The sequence below is a fragment of the Mustelus asterias genome, chromosome 1 (genome assembly GCF_964213995.1).
Source record: "Mustelus asterias chromosome 1, sMusAst1.hap1.1, whole genome shotgun sequence".
In the NCBI taxonomy this organism is placed as follows: domain Eukaryota; kingdom Metazoa; phylum Chordata; class Chondrichthyes; order Carcharhiniformes; family Triakidae; genus Mustelus; species Mustelus asterias.
This window is the reverse complement of record NC_135801.1, coordinates 82,066,311-82,088,850: the sequence shown is the minus strand read 5'-3', so window position 1 is coordinate 82,088,850 and position 22,540 is coordinate 82,066,311. Positions and strand designations below refer to the sequence as shown.

Below are 22,540 nucleotides of genomic sequence, written 5' to 3'. Positions count from 1 at the left end.
TCATTTGTAAAGATTGATTAAGCTCCAAGGCAGCAAGCTATGAGAAAATAAATTGTCATTTTGTTTGATATGACAAGTCCCAAGTAAACATTCTCATGAGTGATATTTGTCCAACTATCTGAACCTTGCTGCTATAGACTGTTATTTACATCAATACTTAAAAGACTTAAGAGAAGCGAAGTTCAAAACCTGTGACTACTGACTAAGTATAGTCAATGTTATAAATTCCTCTGGCCCTCCAGGATTGCAGCTTGTCAACTCTGCATCCTCATACAGCAAGGGACTATACACAGGGCTCCATAGAATTCTTCAAACTATAATCTTAAAAATGGTTGTTAGCGTTTATTTGCTGACTAATATACTCCTTAATTCAGTCTCTCCAGAAAGTCATTAAACATTTAAGCACTAAGTCTTCATTTCAGATGTTTTTATATATCATTTACATCACTGCATTCTAAAAAGTTAAAAAAGTTATAGTACTTAGCAGAATTGTTACAAGGCTCGAGATCCAGACTTGTACAATTTCAAGGCGGAATCATTGACACCAAACTTAAATGGACAAATTTGCATTCTCATTCTAAAGGAATGGATAGGAAGCTACGCAGAAAATTTATCATAGGTCCTTTGCCGAGATGCTTGTTGATATTTACATCAGAGGTATGAAATTTCAGGATGTAATTCCATAATCTTATGTCCATAGCTAAGGAAAGGCATACTAAGAAATTACTTTCACCTTCATTCAACCCACTTCCAAAACCCATAAAGTTTTTTATGCTTCTTGCAGGGCAAGATCTACCACAAGCTCAGCTTTCAACTTGTTAAATTTGGTAGCATACTAAAATTTGATAGGCAAGGTTTCATGCTATATTCAGCCTTTGTAGCTACCGTACTTTGCTCACTTTGAAGGAGTAAGATGAACTTGCTTGTTTTCTGGAGGTTGCTTTCCTTACATGAAGATGTTACTTTATTTTTGTGCAATGATAGCTTGAATAATTATGTAATTTGCTTTAGGAGTAGAACAGCTAACATGTCAGACTTCATTGATGTAGAATGTGATTGAAAAAGTGTATGTATAAATACAACTAAATCAGCAATCTCCTCAGACAACAACATATCAAGCCACATTTCCTAACTTCATCTTTTGTTCATCGCAATAGAATAGCAAATTGTTCTGACTAGTACTGATTTTATATAACTGTTTAAACTTGGAGTCCCATCCAATGTCTTACAGGAAATCTTTATTCCTTCCCTTTCTACACCCACCGCATGACACCATTTGACCCAGTATTTCATTTTGTCTGTATTCCAAGAGATCCCACTATAGTATAACATTCTTCCACAGCTGTGTTTATTGCAAAATAGATTTTAAGATAAACTAAACTAATCAGTAACATACTGATATCGCAATAAATATAATGATAGAATTGATAAGCTATGCACAAGTACATAAATACAACCTTCAGATAACACAGAAATAGAAGCAGCAAAAAATCCACATATCAAAGCAGCATTTCCAAAGATTATTCACAAAATGTCTTAGAAACAACTCTATTTGACTAGTTAAGATCTTGTTAACTGACTTTTCATCTGTGTTAAGCACATTGAAACACACCAAAGAAACTCCCAAACAATAAGCAGGACAGCTATGTTTTTTTAAGTTTCCAACAGGTCTATGAATCCAAAAAAAAAATTGTTACATTGGTAAGCAGCTAATATTCATTGATGATTCCCTCTTGCAAAGTGTGTCACAATTTAATACGACTACATGGTATTGTTTGGAATATTTGCATTTATTATTGTGCACTTAAAAATGAATCCTTTGATGGTTTGAGTCCACAAATTGAATACAGAAAAAGCTGACTAACAACATTCTTCAACCTCAGGTCCAACACAAGATAAAGTTTAATTTGGATATTAGAGTAAGAAATAGTTATTGCACAGAAAGAATAGTGTATTGTAAATGTTACGCAGATTAGACAACAAATCATCCAGGTCTGTTAAGTAGGTAACAAAACAAATCAAGGAAAGATGAATAATCCGCCCAAAAAGCAAGAAATCAAACCCATCAAGTTTTTCTCCTTGAAACCATTACTTTCAACTAACTCTCCCAAAATGACCAATTCAATTGGTCAAACAATATTTCCTCATGGCTTTCAACAAACATGTTATTCCCAAATCAGCCACTATAAATACATCTAAAATGAAAACTTACAGCAAACATAAAAATATGAAAGTCAATTTTTAAAAATTTGCCTGTAAAATTGTGGTTTTGCTTTATTCATTTATGGATGTGGACATCGACAACAAGACCAGCAATCATAGCCCAGCCTTCATTCTTCTTCAGAAGTGATGGCAAACCAACTTCTTAAACCTCTGCAGTCCATGTGAAATAAGTGCACACATGGTACTATTAGGTGGGAAATTCCATAATTTTGATGACAGAATGGCAATATATTTCCTCGTCAAGATGGGATGTGGCTTGGAGGGGAACTTGCAGGTGATGGCTTTCCCATGCTGTCCCTATTCTTCAAGATGCTGGAGGTCAGAGTTCTGAAGATGCTGTCAGCTGAGCCTTGGTGAGTTGCTGTAATGCACCCTACAGCACAGTGCATTGGTGGTGGAGAGAATGAATATTTAAGATGGTGTACGAGGTACCAATCAACTGGGCTGCTTTGTCCTGGGTGGTGTTAAATGATTTTGGAGCTGCACTCATCTAGTTAAGTAGAGAGATCACCTGCTGGAAATCCTATCTTGATATGCTTTGGCTTTATGTATCTGTGGGTTTTGTGCATCTCAATGCCTCTGTTACCATTGCACATGTATGGCCAGTTTGAATATGCTGACTGAAGCCCCAGATTTACCAATTCTTTCAGGAGTCCTATTAGCAGGGAAGGCTTGGAACTTTCCCCCTTCTCCTGTTCCTACCCACTTGTCTGCATACTTCCAGGTCTGCACTCTGATGCTTCACCCCAAGGATGGACATTGTTATCTACAGGACCTTCTCTTTTCCCTGTTTACTGTCTAAATTACCCACTCAAACTGCTTTTGAATGCTGCCCCAGATTCCCTTCTCTCCAGACTTCTGCTAGACACGCCATCCTAATGGTTTCCAAGTGCTGTCACACTGCAGATCACCCATGAAATTTTCATAGCTCCATCATACCCACAGACGATCAAAGCACCCTGATACTTTAACCCACTCATTATCCCAGCCCACAAATCCCCCCTACTCTGCATATTCTGTTCCAGAAATCCTTTGCAGCTGCTCCTTCCCGAGCTAGGTTTGTTGAATCATTGAAGGGAATGCTGTTCCGCAAGTCTTTATCAATGTGAGGGTATCAATTCCCATCCCACTTCCACAGGTTGCATCATCTCCCAAAAAAGCCTGACCTAAGCCAGCCACTCAACTTTAAATGACAAGTTGGTTGCCATCTTGCTGCATATTCTGGATTTGGTTAAAAGAGCATACGGAATCTCAGTACATCAGCAAAGGAACATAGAACAAAGTAAATAGACATTCTGAGACAAAGGAAAGGATAAATCTATGGGATGGAGAGACAGAGAAACAGTAGGCTACAGATAGATACGTAGACAACAAAGAACACAGAGTGAGATAGAGACAATTAAATTACAGAATGGGAGAGAAGTACTATTAAAGAGAGAAAACTCAACTGTAAACTACATGAAACTGTAAAGAAAATCTGTGTGTACATAGTGGGGGTGATTCTCCCATCCTACTGCACTGCTTTTGTAGCGCAGCAGGCTGGGAGACTCGAGCGGAGGCCGTTTCGCGGGCTCCCCACTGGATGCCACAGCCTCCGCAATTCTCCGGCAGCCAGATTTCCGGCACTGTCAGCTCTGTGCCAAAAATCGTTATGGAGCTGCATAATTTATTTAAAACCTAGCTTCTATACAATTTAAAAAGCATTAGCAGGCCCGGGACAGAAATCTCCAGGCCCCCTAGCGTCTGCCCCCCATGCGTCAGGAGTTGTTCACTCCAGCGGGGTTTGCCCCCCCTCTGGTTCACTCCAGCGGCCCGATGTTGCTGGAGTGAAGGGGGGCAATCGAGGCCCCCAGGAGAGGCAGGCGCTTGAGGGGAGAGGGTGGCGGGGGTTGGGAAGGGTGCCCTCCTGGGCATTGCCACCTTGGCAGTGCCATCTGGGCCCCATGGCACTGCCCAAGGGTTAAAGTGCCAATGCCCAGGGGACACATCAGCACTGCCCACTGGGCATCAAGCTATGCTATGGGGGTTGGGTGATCGGTGGGGATGGGGGTCCTGCTGTCACTGCATTTGGGTTGAGTGACAGAGGGAGGGAGGCCAGTGATCAGACGGTTGGGGGCCCAGCGATCGAGAGGCCGGCAATGTGGGGCCATCGCGCCATTCAGCACTATGCTGCCGGCCTCTTCAGCAGGAATAGGCCCCGCCACCTGATTTTCAACATGATTCCCACTGAGGCACTTTGCAGTGCACAGAGTGTGGGAGATTCATTTTGAAACATATGCTGAAAAAAATAAATGGGATTTACTCCAGTTTTTACGTGAATTCAACCCTTAGAATTTTTTTGGGCAGAATCACCCCAGTGTCTTTCATGACCACCAGAATTCTCAAAGCACTTTACATTCACATGATTATTAAGATGGGACCTCGGATCATAGTCTCCTCTTAAAGATGGTACTTCTGGCAAATGCAGCACTCCCTCAGTGCTGCATTGACCTGTCAGCCTTGATTTTTGTGTTTAAGCACTTAAGTGGGACTTAAACCCGGGACTTTGCGGCTCACAGGCGAGATTGCAACTAGCTTTGCCAGAGATTAACACTCTACAATCTACATGATTCCTACAAGTTTTTGAAGAACATATTTTTATTTTTAAAATGACAAGTAATACCACTCTGAAATCCATCATCACTTTGTGTTGAGATCCACTTCACCGATTGAAAGTGCTGCGTTCAACACAAGTAAAAACAACAACAGGCATTCCCTGAACAGGCATTCCCTGACAAACCTACTTGGTACACATCACTATAATGTGACACATTTACCTCTGTGAGCCAAATTTCCTATCTGAGCCTACAGCTGTTTTGTAAATATGCACATCAGCCATGTTCCTGGGAAGTCATTCTACATCATTCACTACTCAGTCTTATTTTATGTTTTCTCATCAAAATGCTGGGATGTTGATAAACCCACATTTCATTAAGAAAAATTGCTCACAAATGTCTACTAATTCTACTCATTGGTTGCCATGTGTTGAAATAAACTTATCAGCATCTGTGGTGAAGAGAGACAAGTGGACATTCTGTGGTGGCTGAACCAGAATGATCTGCTGTAATCCAGGGTACCTCAGAGGACTTACCGGCTAACCTATTTTATTAATGGAACCTGAAGGCACAGCCCGGTCACAAGGGGCCATAATATGTATTTTTTCAATTAGCATCACATATTCCTTTATTGTTTTCCATCTCAAGATGTGGGCAATACTGCAATTATTATCCCAATTTGTCCTGAAGTGCCAGGAGGTGCTACAACCTTTTTGTTGCTGGGGCTGCTGCCACGGTGTGCTTAGGTAAAGACTTCCCTAATACTGACCCTGCAAGTAGTGTCCTAATAGATAGAGTGATCTTAGCTGTGTAAGCAGGTGGAAGCTCACCAAGACTGGTTCTAGTAAGCTGCATAATCTTAGCAGGTTCGACTCCAGCAGTACCCCAACACACATTTGATGTTGACGTTCCTCAGACCTGAATAAATTTCATTAAAAAACAAAGTGCTGGAAATACTCAACAGATCAGACAGCATCTGTGGAGAGACACACAGGGTCAACATTTCAGGTCCGCAATGGCCCACTATCGGGCCGAGGATCATCACTGACCTGAAACTCCGATTGTCTCTCCATAGATGCTGCCTGGCTTGCTGATAATTAAAGATATTTTTCTGTTTTTCTTGTTTCCAGCATCTACAGCACTTTGTTTTTGTATTACTGAACCAGGTTAAGTAGGGTATTTCCCTCTGGGGAGATATTGCACTCCAAATCAGGCAGAGAGACATTCTAAATATATATTTCTCAGCAACTTGATTTGGAGACTCAAGCATGATAAAGGATTTTCACTGCCCCATCCGACCACACCCACTCACCCACCCCTCTGACCTCTAGAAAAAATGAAGTTGTGTGGAATAAGAGGAAAACAAACAAAATTTCCAATATATTCTTTGAGTTCCAAAAATGGAAAACATAGAAATATAATTCCAGCTGTTCACACCAGCGGGATTCTGCGGTACCACCAGCAGTGCGCCGCAGTGTGGGATGGCATCAATGGGAAATCCCATTGACAACAGAATCCCACTGCTAGCAAACAGCACACCGTCTTCACTGCTGGGAAACACGTGGCTGGGAGGCCAGAGGACTTCGCTCATAGAATTAGACTGGATTTTCACTTACAAGACAGGTAGCTCGAGCCAGGAAATTTCCCAGCTCTCCACACCTGCTTTGATAGAAAGCCCTCGAATGGTGGGATCTTCACTTTGGGACTGGGAAGGGTGGGGGTTGGTTTGCAGGATAGAGTCAGACATACCACCCCCAGAGCAGATCAGGATGGTCACAGGGGCAGCCAAGTGCTGAGGCAGGTTGTTTAAGATTGTCCACCTCCGCTCTCTGGATGCCACCTCCATTCCCCCATGACAACCCACCCCCTACCTTTGACCATATTACCCTCCATGCCAACTCACCCAGTATTCACCATGGACTTTCAGAACCCATGTTGAGATGAAATAAAATAACGTTCTAAAAATGTAGTACAGCCTTTATGATATTAAAAGAAATTCCTCCCGTTGACAAAAGGCCATTCAAACCTTCAAAAGGGCTGGGGATTTAAATCAACTTCACAACATGACAGTTACACGGATTTTCCACCTTTCAAAAGCCTTTACATCTACTCCATAAATTTGTGACATCAACTCTGCAGGTAAAGGCCCTTGCAGCAGCCGTAAAGGAATCTGTTTGAACTTGGCATGCAGTTCAAATGACGCTGCTGTGTTCCAGTTCCACATCAGCAGGAACACGCACAGCCGCCGCCCCCCCCCATACCAGCAAAAATTGGATCTATTGTAAATAGGGATGGAACTTCCACATCCACATCCCACCGGCCATTATGGAAGCTCTGCATAGTCACCACAACTCCGTGACTATCAGGACTTTATACTTTAACCTGGGCTGGAATAACTGCTCTTAATTGTGGCAGCAATGTGTAGGAGGACCATTTGTTGCAGTGCCTCAAGATACAGCAACTTGATGAAGACAGACGGAGTTTTGGTAGCTAACCTACACCACACAAGGCTTTTAGGAACCATATCCTAGCACTAATAACCCACCTTGAAGAGAGGAGCAGAGGAAAGGAGGGAAGCAGATATCCAAGTTACTTTTACTTCTTGGAAATAACATGAAGTATGTAATTCCATGGATGTCCCCATTATATTAGGCTCCAAACAAACTAAAACTGCTGCTGACAAGGGTGGTGCCACTGCTAGCTGATGTACCAACCTCTACCTAGCAGAGGCCAAGCACCAACTATCTTGACATTTTGTCCTACCTCCCCCAGACCATGACCCCACCTCTGAACATCGAGCCATTGTACCCAGGTGCATCATTGATCACAATTTCCCTTGGAGATATTCCTCAACAGTCTTCAACTTTATCGCCCTCCAACTGCAAACAGCGTCCTTCCCAAAATCTAGGCCGTGGTAGGCCTATTGTTTCTGCTTCGTCATGTTCCACTCAATTGCTCTTTTTCTATCTCAACTTTGCTTTTTCTTCCCATGTTCAATCTCTTCCTATCTACATTTGAGACTCAGCTGATGCCCTACGTTTCCACTTTCCTGGCCCTAACTGTTTCCTCTTCAGCATCCAATCTTTCTACATCTTCACACTCCATTGGGATGGTCTGAGAGTTTGCGACTTCTTCCTTGAAATGGAAACCAACTATTCCCCATCCACTACCACTCTCCTCCGCTTGGCTGAACTTGATTTCAAACCGAATAACAACATTTCCTTCAAATTTACTTAGTTCCTCCAAATACAAGGTGCTGCTATGGGGACATGAATGGATCCTAGCCACATCTGCCTTTTTGTGGGATATGTAGAACATTCCTTGTTCCAGTCCTGCTCAGGCTCTATCCCTCAGCTCTGTTTCCACAACAATGATGACTGTATCGGTATCACTTCTCGCCCTCACTCTGAACAAAATAATTTAACTGACTTTGTTTCCAATTTCCATCCTGCCCTTACTGTTACTTGGTCCATCCCCGATTCTTCCTTCCTTTTCTGGATTTCTTTGTCTCATTTCTGGGGATCAGTTATCAACTAATATTGAGTACAAATCCATGGACTCCCACAGTTAACTACACATCCTCACACCTTGCTTCAATAACATTCTCCTGGTTTCTCAATCTCCATCGAATCTATTTAGATTACGAAACTGTCCATACTGGCACTTCTGATATGTCTTTCTTTTTTCTCAACTGTGGATTCCCCCTACCATGGTTGACAGGGCCCTTCACCATGTTCAATCGATTTCCCTCACATTTCCCCCCCGCCCTCAACTATTATAAGGATTCCCTTGTCCTCTCCTTCAACCCTAATTTTCAAAGGATCATCCTCTGCCATTTCCTTCAGAATGATGCCATCACCAAAAACATCTTGCCCTCCCTTCTCCTTTCAGTATTCAAAGCAAATTGTTCCCTCAGCAATATCCTTGTCCATTCCTCAGTAACTCCCAAGACTCTTCTCCCTTTTCCAAGGCGCCTTTCCTCGGAACCACAGGATATGCATCACCTGCCCTTTTACCTCCTCCCTTCTTACTATCCAAGGCCACAGTCTTTCCAAGTGAAGCAGCAATTTATCTGTACATCGTTCAATTTAGTATACTATATTTGCTGTTGACTAAATGATCTCCACCGTCTTAAATTTATCCTGTGGTCCTGCACCCCTCCGCGCAGAGTGAAGATCTCACCATTTCAGGAGACCAAATGCAGAGTAGGAATTTTGTTTTGTGAAACACCTGCAATCAATCCACAAGTATGATCCTGAACTTCCTGTCATCGGTCATTTTAATCCTCCATCTTGTCCCCACTCTAGGCGGCAAGGTGGCACAGTGGTCAGCACTGCTGCATCACAGCATCGCCGGGGATCGGGGTTCAATTCTGGGCTTGGACCACTGCCTATGTGGAGTTTGCACGTTCTCCCCGTATCTGCGTGGGTTTCCTCCAAGTGCTCCGGTTTCCTCCCACAGTCCAAAGATGTGCGTGTTAGGTTGATTGGCCATGGTAAATTGTCCCTTAGTGTCAGAAGGAATAGGAGGGTAAATATGTGGAATTAGAGGAATAGGACCAGAGTGGAATTGTTGTCGGTATATGCTCATTGGGCCAAATGGCCTCCTTCTAGATTCTATAACCTCTGCCCCATCTTGTTTCCTTTTTTTTTGCTTGTTCTCGTTTTTCCCTCGTTTCATTCTGAATCCTTTCACTTTACATTCAGATGGATTCAGCCAATCACACCTGATCTGCACATATCTTTTGTTTCTTTATGCATTACCACTCCATCTGGCTTTTGTACCATGAAAGCTGCTGAGTCTTGCCGGCATTTTCTGTTTTATTTTCAATTTCCACCACCTTCAGTATGTTGTTTTTATACAATTACCATCCAAGATTACTCATTCTTTTAACAGATAATATTTCAACACCTCTGCATACTGCTCAGATTTGTGAATCATTTCCTGTTTTTCTTCTTAATATGACTCAATTGAATGAGAAAATGTCAGGCAACAATACGGTGTGTGTTACATTTCACTGTGTTAATTAGCATGTCCTTAAATGAAGAAACACTACCAAATTCTAGGTTATCTCAATCTCATTAATTTTTCCCATTTTCCATCTTTGCTACCAGCGCAACGCGCTTTGCAAGTTGATTTAATTTTATTAACAATGAAAGCAGACTTCCTTAGAAATTCAGACAATGCCCTATTCAAGTGGGTACATGTCACTAAATTCTAACAACACAAGAGCAACACCCATGTACGAATTCTCAATTACCAAATCAGATTTAAACAAATACGATTTTTCAAAATAATCAAAATAAAAGATAGCTGTTCATTTTCTTAAAGAACAAGCGGTACTCAACAGTGGTAATGCAGTCCAATATAGTATCAGCTTCAAGTAAACAGTGATCTCCTCAAAATATATTCAACATGGTATAAATTCACACTACATAATATGTTCAAATATTCACCATTGTTCTTGACAGAGTAATGGATCACCTTCTTAGATGGTGCAAGTCCATGTTCTTTTTATATATTTAAGAAGCCACACAGTGTACATGGCTAGGTATAAGCATGAGTCTGTCCGTTCTCTGACACTAGTCAAATCTTCGACAACATCTGCGCAACTTGCAGACTGCAAAATGCAGTCTGCATCTCAGGTCCTCACCTGCCTCAATTTAGATTTATTGCATGTTTTGCACTGATAAATTTAGAATGTATTAGTTGTACTATGGGAAAACAGCATAAATTCAACCCATCTGTTCATTCCAGATTGTTAAAATGAACAATACTGAACATGAGATTTTATCACGTTTTCAGTGTAAATAACAACCAATTTGCTGCAAAACATAAGACTAATTTAAAGCACTTGCAGGGCGACTAGCTCACTATTTCACATTTGCAAAGCCTTAGGTTGACTTCTGATTAATAAACTTGACTTGGCACAAGCTGATCACATTAAAGATATGCAATTATTTATACATTTTCAAAATATCCTTTATAGGCAATTTAAAAACCCATCAAACTAACTAGAATCCCATGGAAGCATTTATACTTTCTTCCACCAATCCACTATCTCTCTCCTTCACCCAAAAGGCACTGACAAAGCAACTTGGTTTTGCTTGAAAACACAGAGGCCTTGGAAAATACGTGCTGGCAATACACTATAACGAGGCAGGTGTTCAGACAATACTGCTCGCATGTTTTTGGGGGAGAGGCAGAGAATGGGAAAATCAGATTTGAATGACGCCATTTTAAAGCGGTCCTGCATTGCTTAACAGGGAATGCATCGATGCTGTAGGCAGCAGTTTGAAACAGGACAACATAATTGGAAGAGCCTCGGATAGGTTCCTTACAGACAGTGCGAAAGATGTCAAGAGCTCAGATCCCACAAACTGGCTACGATGCCAAAACAAGTGTGATGACTTCACCATGGTTGTCGATGTGACATTCCTAACTCTCAGCTCAAACCTATGTCCCCACTATATTTTACCCTTCAGTCCACTGTCTTCACTTCTCTAACAATTCTACACACACCTTACTCCACCTCCTCCAGTATCTATTACACACTGCATATTCTACCCTTAATACTCCTGGAACCGTCATTTCCCCTCAAGTCACACTATATTGTTCTAACCTGGATATTCTCATACGCAAAACAGCTCACAAAGCTGCTGCTAACACATTATCTTCTTCCTTGCAGGAGAAGATAACACACAAATCAGCGAGCAGGTAACAACCAGAGGATATGGCCACCTACACATCCTATTTCCTCTGGATAAGCAGGTCCTGAAAATGACAAAAAGTGGGTGCGTCATGACCTCTGGCATCATTCGAGTCTGAAGGAAACCACACGAGCTTGAAGTTATTTGGAATATTATTAATTTATAGCCTGGAGGTTCAAATCCTACAAACTTTCATTGCAAATTAGTTGTTTCAGCCCCAGTTACCTCTGTGTTCTCCCTTCACACAAATAGTTCACCCTTGTAACACTTTCTTTGCAGGCGCAGAACATTTATGGGACTCTGGGGCAGGTGAAGAGGACAGCAGGCTTCTCAAAGTCATGTCACTTAATCTGACAATCAGCTCAAGCCAATATATGAATCACCAGACACCAGTGTGCATGAGCAAAGGCACAGGAGCCAGCTCAATGGAGGGAGTTAAGATCCTAAAACCTGATAGAAGATTCAACTGTTGACCTTGAAGATGAAGACTACTGAAGGCAGCAATTGATGATACACAGGTGCTCAGAGCATACTGCAGATTACCAGTGAACTTGTGCACAGAGATGAAATTGAGATCCAAAATGTGTTAGGAATTTGGATGGTGTTTATGCTGTCAACCATGGAGTGAGAGATCATTTCATGAAAAGTACGGTGGTATCCAGCATAATGAGGCATTTGGTAATGGTGCTGACAACTTACATAGCAATTTATACTGCTGCCATTTTGGGTCTCAGAATCAGCATCGACGTAGGCTTCCAATTCATCATATCATGCTGGCACTCTGCTCCCAAGCAGAGCAGTGGAATGGTGATGTGCAGCCCTTATTTGAGTGGCATTGGTTTCATGGTGATGTACCTGATGTCCTCTTCCAGCAATGTCTTCCCTGTCAATGTCCATGTCAGTGGTACACAGCCAGCTGAACTAGATTACCACAGGTAAACCAATGCAGTGTGCAACCAGGTTGTCGAAGTTCAGAGCTGCACAAGGTCCCTACCTGCAGCAACTGGGGATCTGTCTCATGGGAGCAGGAGGATAGTTAAACCAGCACAAGATTGGTTCTAGCAGTTTGCACAAATGCAATTCTTAATTGTGGAAATTGACAATTACCAACCATTAAATGATTTGTAGTTTTTGTTTATGGATTTGGTGTTAGTCTTACACCAGGATTCTCTGGTCTCCCCGCAGCGCTTTTCTTGGCAGCAGGAAGCGGTGCGCCATTGGCTGGCAGCAGGATCTTCTGGTCGCACTGCTGTTAATGCGAATTCCCACTGATTGCAGCCCCTGCCGTCGGGAAACACATGGCGGGGGTGCGTCATTGGCAGGACCAGAAGATCCTGCCAGCGTGAAGAGTCAGAAAATCATGCCCATTATATTCGGAGTAAACTGAAGGCAACACCCATGAGGTTGAACTGTAGGATTGAGCTCAGATGGTGACCAGCTGCTCTTCCCCTCATCCTAGACTTCTTTGCTGATTCCCTTTCTCTTTCAGACCCAAAAGATAAACTTTACAAATCATCCATAGAAGACAGAAAATACTTGCAGGCAGACCAGCCGTCCAACATCTGCAAAACATTCTTTCCCAGAAATCACAAAGAAAATTGTAACAAAAACAAAAAGTCCAGAAGTTGAATAGCAATCTAATCAAACAAGCTCACAACTAGGCTATATGGAGCAGATGACCCCTTTAACTGATGCCCACACACAGCCCTTCTGAACTTTTAGTAATTTGTTGCTGGATGAGTTTATCACATGGTCAGCCAGGCGTTAGGGCAGACCAATCTCACACCAGGGTCCCAGAACAACCTAAAATCCTTATTTCATTGCAGTAACCTTTTCATGTCGCCATGGATGCCTTTATGACAGGTGGTATACTTGTAGGGGTGCATGACACCTGCCATAATGTGCCTCTAAAATGGATGAAGTGTAACTCAATTCCAAAGGCACCAACTCGGGCTGGCATACAGTTTCCCAGCTCCTGAAATACTAAGACAGAATTCTTCACATGGGCCTACTTTAAAGTAAAGACAGGGAAAGTAAAGCAGAGAGAAATTCTTATGTCCAGGGATTAAACCTAGTTATACCATGCTGTTATTTTACCCATTAAGCTCACATTTAGCCTTATTATTAAAACAATTTTACACGAGCACGTATTTTTGTAAACTCGCCTGTCAGAAGGCCCTTGCCTCTCAGTCGATCCCGAATTTCCTGATTACGATCTGGTTTGCTGACTGCATGCAAAGATCGCTGATTCAGCTAAAAAAAAAAGGAAAATACCAGGCATCAGATGAGATTCCTTTTTAAAAATGTTTTGAAAAATGTCACAGATTACCAAGTATAGTGAGCTTGCATGTTTCCCATTATTAAACTGGTAGCCAGTCTTTGCAGTAAATCACTGCTAGCTCTGAAGGAGAAAAACTGCCAAATGTTATAACCCAACATCTGCATGTAATCCGTTTACATTTTTCACTGACGAATATATTTCTTTATTCCTGCCTCAGACAGATTTTTTGCTACGGATGTGCCTTTTTAGAACTCATTCTTCATTTAACAAATAAACCTCTCCAAAATTGAAAATATTACATCTGCAAGGGGGCAGCATTAGAATTTCCAATAATATGTTTTTGGCATTGTTAAAATCCCATGACCTGATAATTATAATGAATGTACAAAATAATTGTATTCCACAGCTAAGTACTTACAGTTGTTAGACTACCCAAGACAAGTTTTACCAGCTGTCTGATGTATGAAAAAGCTGGCGCACAATTACTGTTCCGGATATGAGCACTGCAAGAGTCTAGAATAGTCCGTATTGTTACTCGCGTGTACATTTGGTCTTCACACATATTCAGTAATATGCTATTCAGGTGATCTCCAAGTTTGATTGGCTAAAAGGAAAAGAAAATTAAATTAAATTACTGAAGCACCATTGTTTTTATCAAATAGCACACAGCTCATCTCTGATTAACTTAAGTTCACAAGGTAAATGAATTTCAAGCATGCTACCAGGTTGCCAGGATATTCAAGGAGTTGAAAACGTGGAATGAGAAATCCAAAATTCCTAATGACAGAAAGAAAAGCTGGCACAGATTTCTAATACTTGACTTTACAAATACCCCTAAGCAAGGAATGAAAAGCCTATCACAAGAGTTGGTGAAAGATAAAAACCTCACTATCTATTAACCAGCAACTGACTGAAAGTAAAAGTGAGCAAAATGTACAACAAATATTCAGGTAGTTCACATTGCCTCCTTGTCATTAGAGGAGGCAAAGAGCTTTCACCTATGAAGGAGATAAATGCAAAGACGGGTCATGAGGAAGAATGCAAGAAAGCAGAGATCTGAACATAGAACATAGACCGGCCCACAAGTTGCGCCGGTCATGTCCCTACCTACCTAGGCTTATATATAGGCTTACCTATAACTCTCAATCCTATTAAGTCCCATGTACGCATCCAGAAGTCTCTTAAAAGACCCTATCGAGTTTGCCTCCACCACCATAGACGGCAGCCGATTCCACTCACCCACCACCCTCTGAGTGAAAAACTTACCCCCGACATTTCCTTTGTACCTACTCCCCAGCACCTTAAACTTGTGTCCTCTCGTAGCAGCCATTTCAGCCCTGGGAAAAAGCCTCTGAGAATCCACCCGATCTATACCTCTCAACATCTTGTACACCTCTATCAGGTCACCTCTCATCCTTCGTCTCTCCAAGGAGAAAAGACCGAGCTCCCTCAACCTATCCTCATAAGGCATGCCGCCCAATCCAGGCAACATCCTTGTAAATCTCCTCTGCACCCTTTAAACATTTCTACATCCTTCCTGTAATGAGGCGACCAGAACTGAGCACAGTACTCCAAATGGGGTCTGACGAGGGTCTTATAAAGCTGCATCATTATCTCCCGACTCCTAAACTCAATCCCTCGATTGATGAAGGCCAGCACACCATACGCCTTCTTAACCACCTCCTCTACCTGCGAGGCCGATTTAAGAGTCCTATGGACCCGGATCCCAAGGTCCTTCTGATCCTCCACACTGCTAAGTCTTACCCTTGATATTATACTCCTTCATCCCATTTGACCTGCCAAAATGTACCACTACACATTTATCCGGGTTGAAGTCCATCTGCCACTTCTCCGCCCAGTCTTGCATCCTATCTATGTCACGCTGCAGCTTCTGACATCCCTTCAAACTATGCACAACACCACCAACCTTCGTGTCGTCGGCAAACTTACCAACCCACCCCTCCACTTCCTCATCCAGGTCATTTATGAAAATGACAAACAACAAGGGTCCCAGAACAGATCCCTGGGACACTCCACTGGTGACCGACCTCCATTCAGAAAAAGACCCATCTACAACCACTCTCTGCCTTCTGCAGGCAAGCCAGTTCTGGATCCACAAGGCAACAGCCCCTTGGATCCCATGCCCTCTCACTTTCTCGAGAAGTCTTGCATGGGGGACCTTATCGAACGCCTTACTGAAGTCCATGTGAACCACATCTACCGCTTTTCCTTCGTCAACGTGTTTAGTCACATTTTCAAAGAACTCCGCCAGGCTCGTAAGGCACAATTTGCCTTTGACAAGGCCGTGCTGACTACTTTTGAGCATACTAAACTTCTCTAAATGTTCATAAATCCTGTCCCTCAGGATCTTCATCAACGTACCAACCACTGAGGTTAGACTCACCGGTCGGTAATTTCCTGGGCTATCCCTATTCCCTTTCTTGAATATAGGAACCACATCCGCAATCCTCCAATCCTTCGGAACCTCTGAAGATAACTAGATAACGGATCCAAAAAAGCTGACTGAAATTATTAATTTATGAATTCATTTTAAGCTCAAAAATAAATTATTTCTAGCCTGATCATGATTAAAAAGTGAAGATGTGGATTAGGAAAAACAAATTCTACTATAAACTCACTGGCTCCCACAGTTATCTTAATTACACTTCCTCCAACTCTGCTTTCCATAAGGATTTATTCCATTTTCCCAATTTCTCCGTATCTGTCCTATCAGTACTGATGATACACCTTCCACACAAGTGTTTCCAATATGCTTTCCTTTTTCATCAACTGAGGATTCCTTTCACCATGATTGATTTGGTTCTCAACCGTGCCAATCCCATTTCCCACACTTCTGCCCTCACCATTTCTCCTCCTTCCCTAAACACACCAAGTCCTCACCATCCACCCTACCAATCTCCACATTCAATGGATCACCCACTACATTCAGCCTCATGCGACCACAAAATACGTTGCCCCCTCTCCCCTCTTACAGCATCTGACAGGACCATTCCTTTTGCGACACTCTTGTAAACGCTTTCATGACAAACACCCCTTCCCCCTCCCATGGCATCTTTCCATACAATTGCTGGAGACACAGCACCTGCTTTTTCCTCTCCTCTCTCCAAACCTGCCAGGTCCCAAAGTCTCTTTCCAGGTGAAGTAGCAATTCAATTATACATTTTGCATTTTCATGCACTGTTCACATTGTCCATGATGCAGTCTCCACCTCATTGGGGAAATCACACACTAATTGGGTGCTTGCTTTGCTGAACACCATCATTTAGTACGAAGCGTGATTTTCAGCATTCCAGTCATTTGTCATTTTAATTCTCCTACACATTCTTGACCTCTCTGCCCTTGGGCTCCTTCGCTTCCAAGGAAGCTCAAAGATAAGGGATCCCAAAGATAAGGGATTTAAAGCCTTCTGGGACTCAAAATTAAATTTAAGAGTTTCTGATCAGAACCACGGATTCAATTTTTCAGACAGTATGTGCTGGTAATTACCAACTCCGCGTCAAATCATTTCTGCTTTCCCCCCTATCACAGACCTTCCCTTTTGTTCTTTCCTCCTCTCCCCAACCCCTATACTGGCATAATACCTGTTGCATCGTTGACATTTTCCAGTTCTGACAAAATGTCAAGGGTCTGAAATGTTGGGAAGAATTTTAACCCCAAAAACCCAAGTGGGTTTCGGTTGGATGAGTCTCAAACATGACACCAGCGTACCTTCAGCCTTCCCACTTGAGTTTTAAAGTGCTGGGGCAGGGAGCAGGCACTCCACTCCTAGGCAGTGGTTTGGTTTTTTAATTCATAAATGAGGCCGTGTGCCTCAGATTCATCGTGGTCTTTGAGGTTTAACCCCTGGCCAGTCTGGTATCCCAGACCTTGGGAAATGCAGCAGCTGCAGGGAGGCCAGGACTGCGTAATGGAAGAAGTCAATGCCTGTACAGCACTGCTAGTGAACCAGAACCTTTCTCAGAGCATTGCCCGCCCAATTAGGCTGGCTTCCAGGCAGGGAATCAGCTGGAAAAAAAAACATGCTGTTACATTAGAACAGTAAAACACGTGAGCATCCAAAACACCTGCAATTGCTCCCAAACCCGGTACTGCCGAGATCAGGATTGTTAACAATTTCTCCCTACATAGATACTGCCACAGCTGCTGAGTATTTCCAGTGTTTTCAGTTTACATTATAGAGGAAAAGATCAAAATAAAAATGATTGCCTGGGCTTAGAAAATCCTACCGGATACTGTTGTGGAAGCAGAATGATATTTAAAGAAAAATTACTGAACGCTTTGAAAAATAAAAATGTAATAGTGAAAACGACCAAGTAAAGAGATCTTTCAGAGAAGCGACAGAGGTACATGGTCAATTTGTTTCATAGAACCATAGAAAATTACAGCTCAGAAACAGGCCTTTTGGCCCTTCTTGTCTGTGCTGAACCATTTTTTGCCTAGTCCCACTGACCTGCACTTGGACCATATCCCTCCACACCCCTCTCATCCATGAACCCGTCCAAGATTTTCTTAAATGTTAAAAATGTTAAAAGCATTTACCACTTTATCCGGCAGCTCATTCCACACTCCCACCACTCTCTGCGTGAAGAAGCCCCCCCTAATATTCCCTTTAAACTTTTCTCCTTTCACCCTTAACCCATGCCCTCTGGCCTTTTTCTCCCCTAGCCTCAGCGGAAAAAGCCTGCTTGCATTCACTCTATCTATACCCATCAAAATCTTATACACCTCTATCAAATCTCCCCTCAATCTTCTACGCTCCAGGGAATAAAGTCCCAACTTATTCAATCTCTCTCTGTAACTCAGCTTCTCAAGTCCCGGCAACATCCTTGTGAACCTTCTCTGCACTCTTTCAACCTTATTTACATCCTTCCTGTAACTAGGTGACCAAAACTGTACACAATACTCCAAATTCGGCCTCACCAATGCCTTATATAACCTTACCATAACACTCCAACTTTTATACTCGATACTCCGATTTATAAAGGCCAATGTACCAAAGACACTCTTTACGACCCTATCCACCTGTGACGTCACTTTTAGGGAATTCTGTACCTGTATTCCCAGATCCCTCTGTTCAACTGCATTCTTCAGAGTCCTACCATTTACCCTGTACGTTCTACTTTGGTTTGTCCTTCCAAAATGCAATATCTCACACTTGTCTGCGTTAAATTCCATTTGCCATTTTTCAGCCCATTTTTCTAGTTGGTCCAAATCCCTCTGCAAGCTTTGAAAACCTTCCTCACTGTCCACTACACCTCCAATCTTTGTATCATCAGCAAACTTGCTGATCCAATTTACCACATTGTCATCCAGATCATTGATATAGATGACAAACAACAATGGACCCAACACCGATCCCTGCGGCACACCACTAGTCACTGGCCTCCACTCAGAGAAGCAATCCTCCACAACCACTCTCTGGCTTCTTCCATTGAGCCAGTGTCTAATCCAATTTACTACCTCCCCATGTATACCTAGCGACTGAACCTTCCTAACTAACCTCCCATGAGGGACCTTGTCAAAGGCCTTGCTGAAATCCAAGTAGACACCATCCACCGCCTTCCCTTCATCCACTTTCCTGGTAACCTCCTCGAAAAACTCTAATAGATTGGTCAAACATGACCTACCACGCACAAAGCCATGTCGACTCTCCCTAATAAGTCCCTGTCTATCCAAATATTTGTAGATCCTATCCCTCATCACACCTTCCAATAACCTGCCCACCACCGACGTCAAACTTACTGGCCTATAATTTCCCGTATTTCTTTTGGAACCTTTTTTAAACAACGGAACAACATGAGCCACCCTCCAATCATCCGGCACCTCCCCCGTGAATACTGACATTTTAAATATGTCTGCCAGGGCCCCTGCAAGTTCAACACTAGCTTCCCTCAAGGTCCGTGGGAATACCCACTCTGATTTGCCTCAAGACAGCGAGCACCTCCTCCCCTTTAATCTGTAAAGGTTCCATGACCTCCCTACCTGTTTGCCCTATTTCCGTAGACTCCATGTCCGTTTCTTCAGTAAATACGGATGCAAAAAAACCATTTAGTATCTCCCCCATCTCTTTTGGTTCCATACACAGTCTACCACTCTGGTCTTCAAGAGGACCAATTTTATCCCTCACTATCCTTTTGCTCCTAACATACCTATAGAAGCTCTTTGGATTTTCCTTCACTCTGTCTGCCAAAGCAACCTCATGTCTTCTTTTAGCTCTCCTGATTTCCCTCTTAAGTAGCTTCTTGTACTTTTTATACTCCTCGAGCATCTGATCTGTTCCTTGCTGCCTGTACATTTCATACAACTCTCTCTTCCTCTTAATCAGTGTTACAATCTCCCTCGAGAACCAAGGTTCCTTATTCCTATTTACTTTGCCTTTAATCCTGACAGGAACATACAAACTCTGCACTCTCAAAATTTCTCCTTTGAAGGCCTCCCACTTTCCATTTACATCCTTACCAGAGAACAGCCTGTGCCAATCCACACTTCCCAGATCCCTTCTCATTTCATCAAATTTGGCCTTTTTCCAGTTCAGAACTTCAACCCGAGAACCAGATCTATCCTAATCCATGATCAGGTTGAAACTAATGGCATTATGATCACTGGATCCAAAGTGTTCCCTCACACTCACATCCATCACCTGCCCTAACTCATGTCCCAATAGGAGATCCAATATCGCATCCTCTCTAGTTGGCACCTCTATATACTGATGTAGAAAATTCTCCTGAACACATTTTACAAACTCTACCCCGTCTAAACCTTTAACAGTATGCGAGTCCCAAACTATATGTGGAAAATTAAAATCCCCTACTATCACAACTTTGTGTTTCTTGCAGTTGTCAGCTATCTCTCTGCTGATTTGCTCCTCCAATTCTCGCTGACTATTGGGTGGTCTATAATACAACCCCATTCATGTGGTCATACTTTTCCTGTTTCTCAGCTCCACCCATAGGGCCTCTGTAGACAAGCTCCCTAATCTATCCTGCCTGAGTACCGCTGTAACATTTTCCCTGACCAACAATGCCACTCCCCCACCTTTTAAGCCTCTGCCTCTATCCCGCCTGAAACATTGGAACCCTGGAACATTGAGCTGCCAGCCCTGCCCCTCCTGTAGCCAAGTTTCACTAATGGCTATAATGTCATATTTCCATGTGTCTATCCACGCCTTCAGCTCATCTGCCTTCCCCACAATACTCCTGGCATTGAAATAGACACACCTCAAAAGATTATTTCCACCACACTCTACACTTCCATTTGTGATTTTGCTTGAACTAACCTGTCTTTTTACCCCTGCTCCACTATCTGCTCTGGCACTCTGGTTCCCATCCCCCTGCAAATCTAGTTTAAACGCTCCCCAATAACACTAGCAAATCTCCCTGCAAGTATATTGGTCCCCTTGTAGTTTAGGTGTAACCCGTCTCTCTTGTACAGGTCCCACCTGCCCCAGAAGAGGTCCCAATGATCCAAGAATTGGAAACCCTGCCCCCTGCACCAGTTCCTCAGCCACGTGTTCATCCGCCCAAGCATCCTACTCCTGCCCTCACTGGCATGTGGCTCAGGTAGCAATCCTGAGATTACTACCCTCGGGGTCCTGCTTTTTAACTTCCTTCCAAGCTCTTTGTACTCACTCTTTAGGACCTCCTCACTCTTCCTTCCCACGTCATTGGTACCGATGTGTACCACGACATCTGGCTGATCACCTTCCCACTTTAGAACACTGTGCACATGATCAGAGACATCCCTGACCTTGGCACCTGGGAGGCAACAAACCATGTGGGAGTCTCTGTCCCGACCACAGAACCTCCTTCATGCTGTAAAAGTCAATACTTGGTAATCCACTCCAGATAAAAGGGATTTAACAATCATGTAAGCAATAGTCAACTTGAACAGGTACTTCCTTCAATCTTCTAAAAAATTGACTATTTTTGTGGATTTGCAAATTTTGATGCTGCTGATCGAAGTTTATATCCATGAAAAACTCTTAGATACATTCCATTTTCACAGCATTACAAGATATTTGTTCTCAACTTCAAACATCTTGCATTTAAAGATTTCCTGCAATAGATCACATTGAATATTTCTGTTTCAAAAGAAACATCACCAGAAAAACTTCACTATTAATGTTTTGAGAGAAGTCGAGAAAGTGGCTCAAGGAAAGAGAAATGGACAAACTAGGATAGCAGCATTCATTAGTGAAACCTGATGTCCTGGGTTTATAAAATAAAAAGCGAAAATGCTGGAAAGACTCAGCATGTCTGACAGCATCTATGTAGGGAAAAACAGAGTTAATGTTTTGAGTCTGTGTTTCGCATCACCTGCTCTACATCCTGTACACTAAGGCTGCATTTCAATACTTCTGGCAATCAGAGCATCAGGACAGAAGCAAATATGTTAACTCAATCACTGAAATCACTCTAATGTCACAACTGCTGCTCCTTCCATTGTGCTATCCCATGCAGAAATGCACTCTCTCACTGATAAGTTAGAGCCTATGGCCTGACAAAACTAAGACCAGACTTATTGGTCAGTGAACTACATTTTGGCCCAGTTCAATAAAATAATTTGTTTTACAATTCTCTGTTCTTCTGGATAAAAGTTGATTAAACCCTCCCCTACCCCCCAAAATCTCTGCTGGGTTTCATTTGATAAGAACATTTTATTCTATACACAAGCCATTCAGATCATTGCATTATTAGTTTAACATCGAAGGG

At 42.6% G+C, this 22,540-nt stretch overlaps 1 protein-coding gene across 3 annotated transcripts in view; it reads right to left on the bottom strand.

The window, feature by feature from the left end:
• ptpn13 (protein tyrosine phosphatase non-receptor type 13) overlaps nucleotides 1–22,540 on the bottom strand; it is a 256,822-nt gene that overhangs the window by 153,863 nt on the left and 80,419 nt on the right. For all 3 annotated transcript variants that reach the window (XM_078214036.1, XM_078214044.1, XM_078214053.1), the window contains exons 5-6: nucleotides 14,227–14,412; nucleotides 13,693–13,780 (exon numbers count right to left, since the gene is read on the bottom strand). In XM_078214036.1, coding sequence (XP_078070162.1) covers nucleotides 13,693–13,780; nucleotides 14,227–14,412 — 274 coding nt within the window. The remainder of the gene's footprint in view (nucleotides 1–13,692; nucleotides 13,781–14,226; nucleotides 14,413–22,540) is intronic.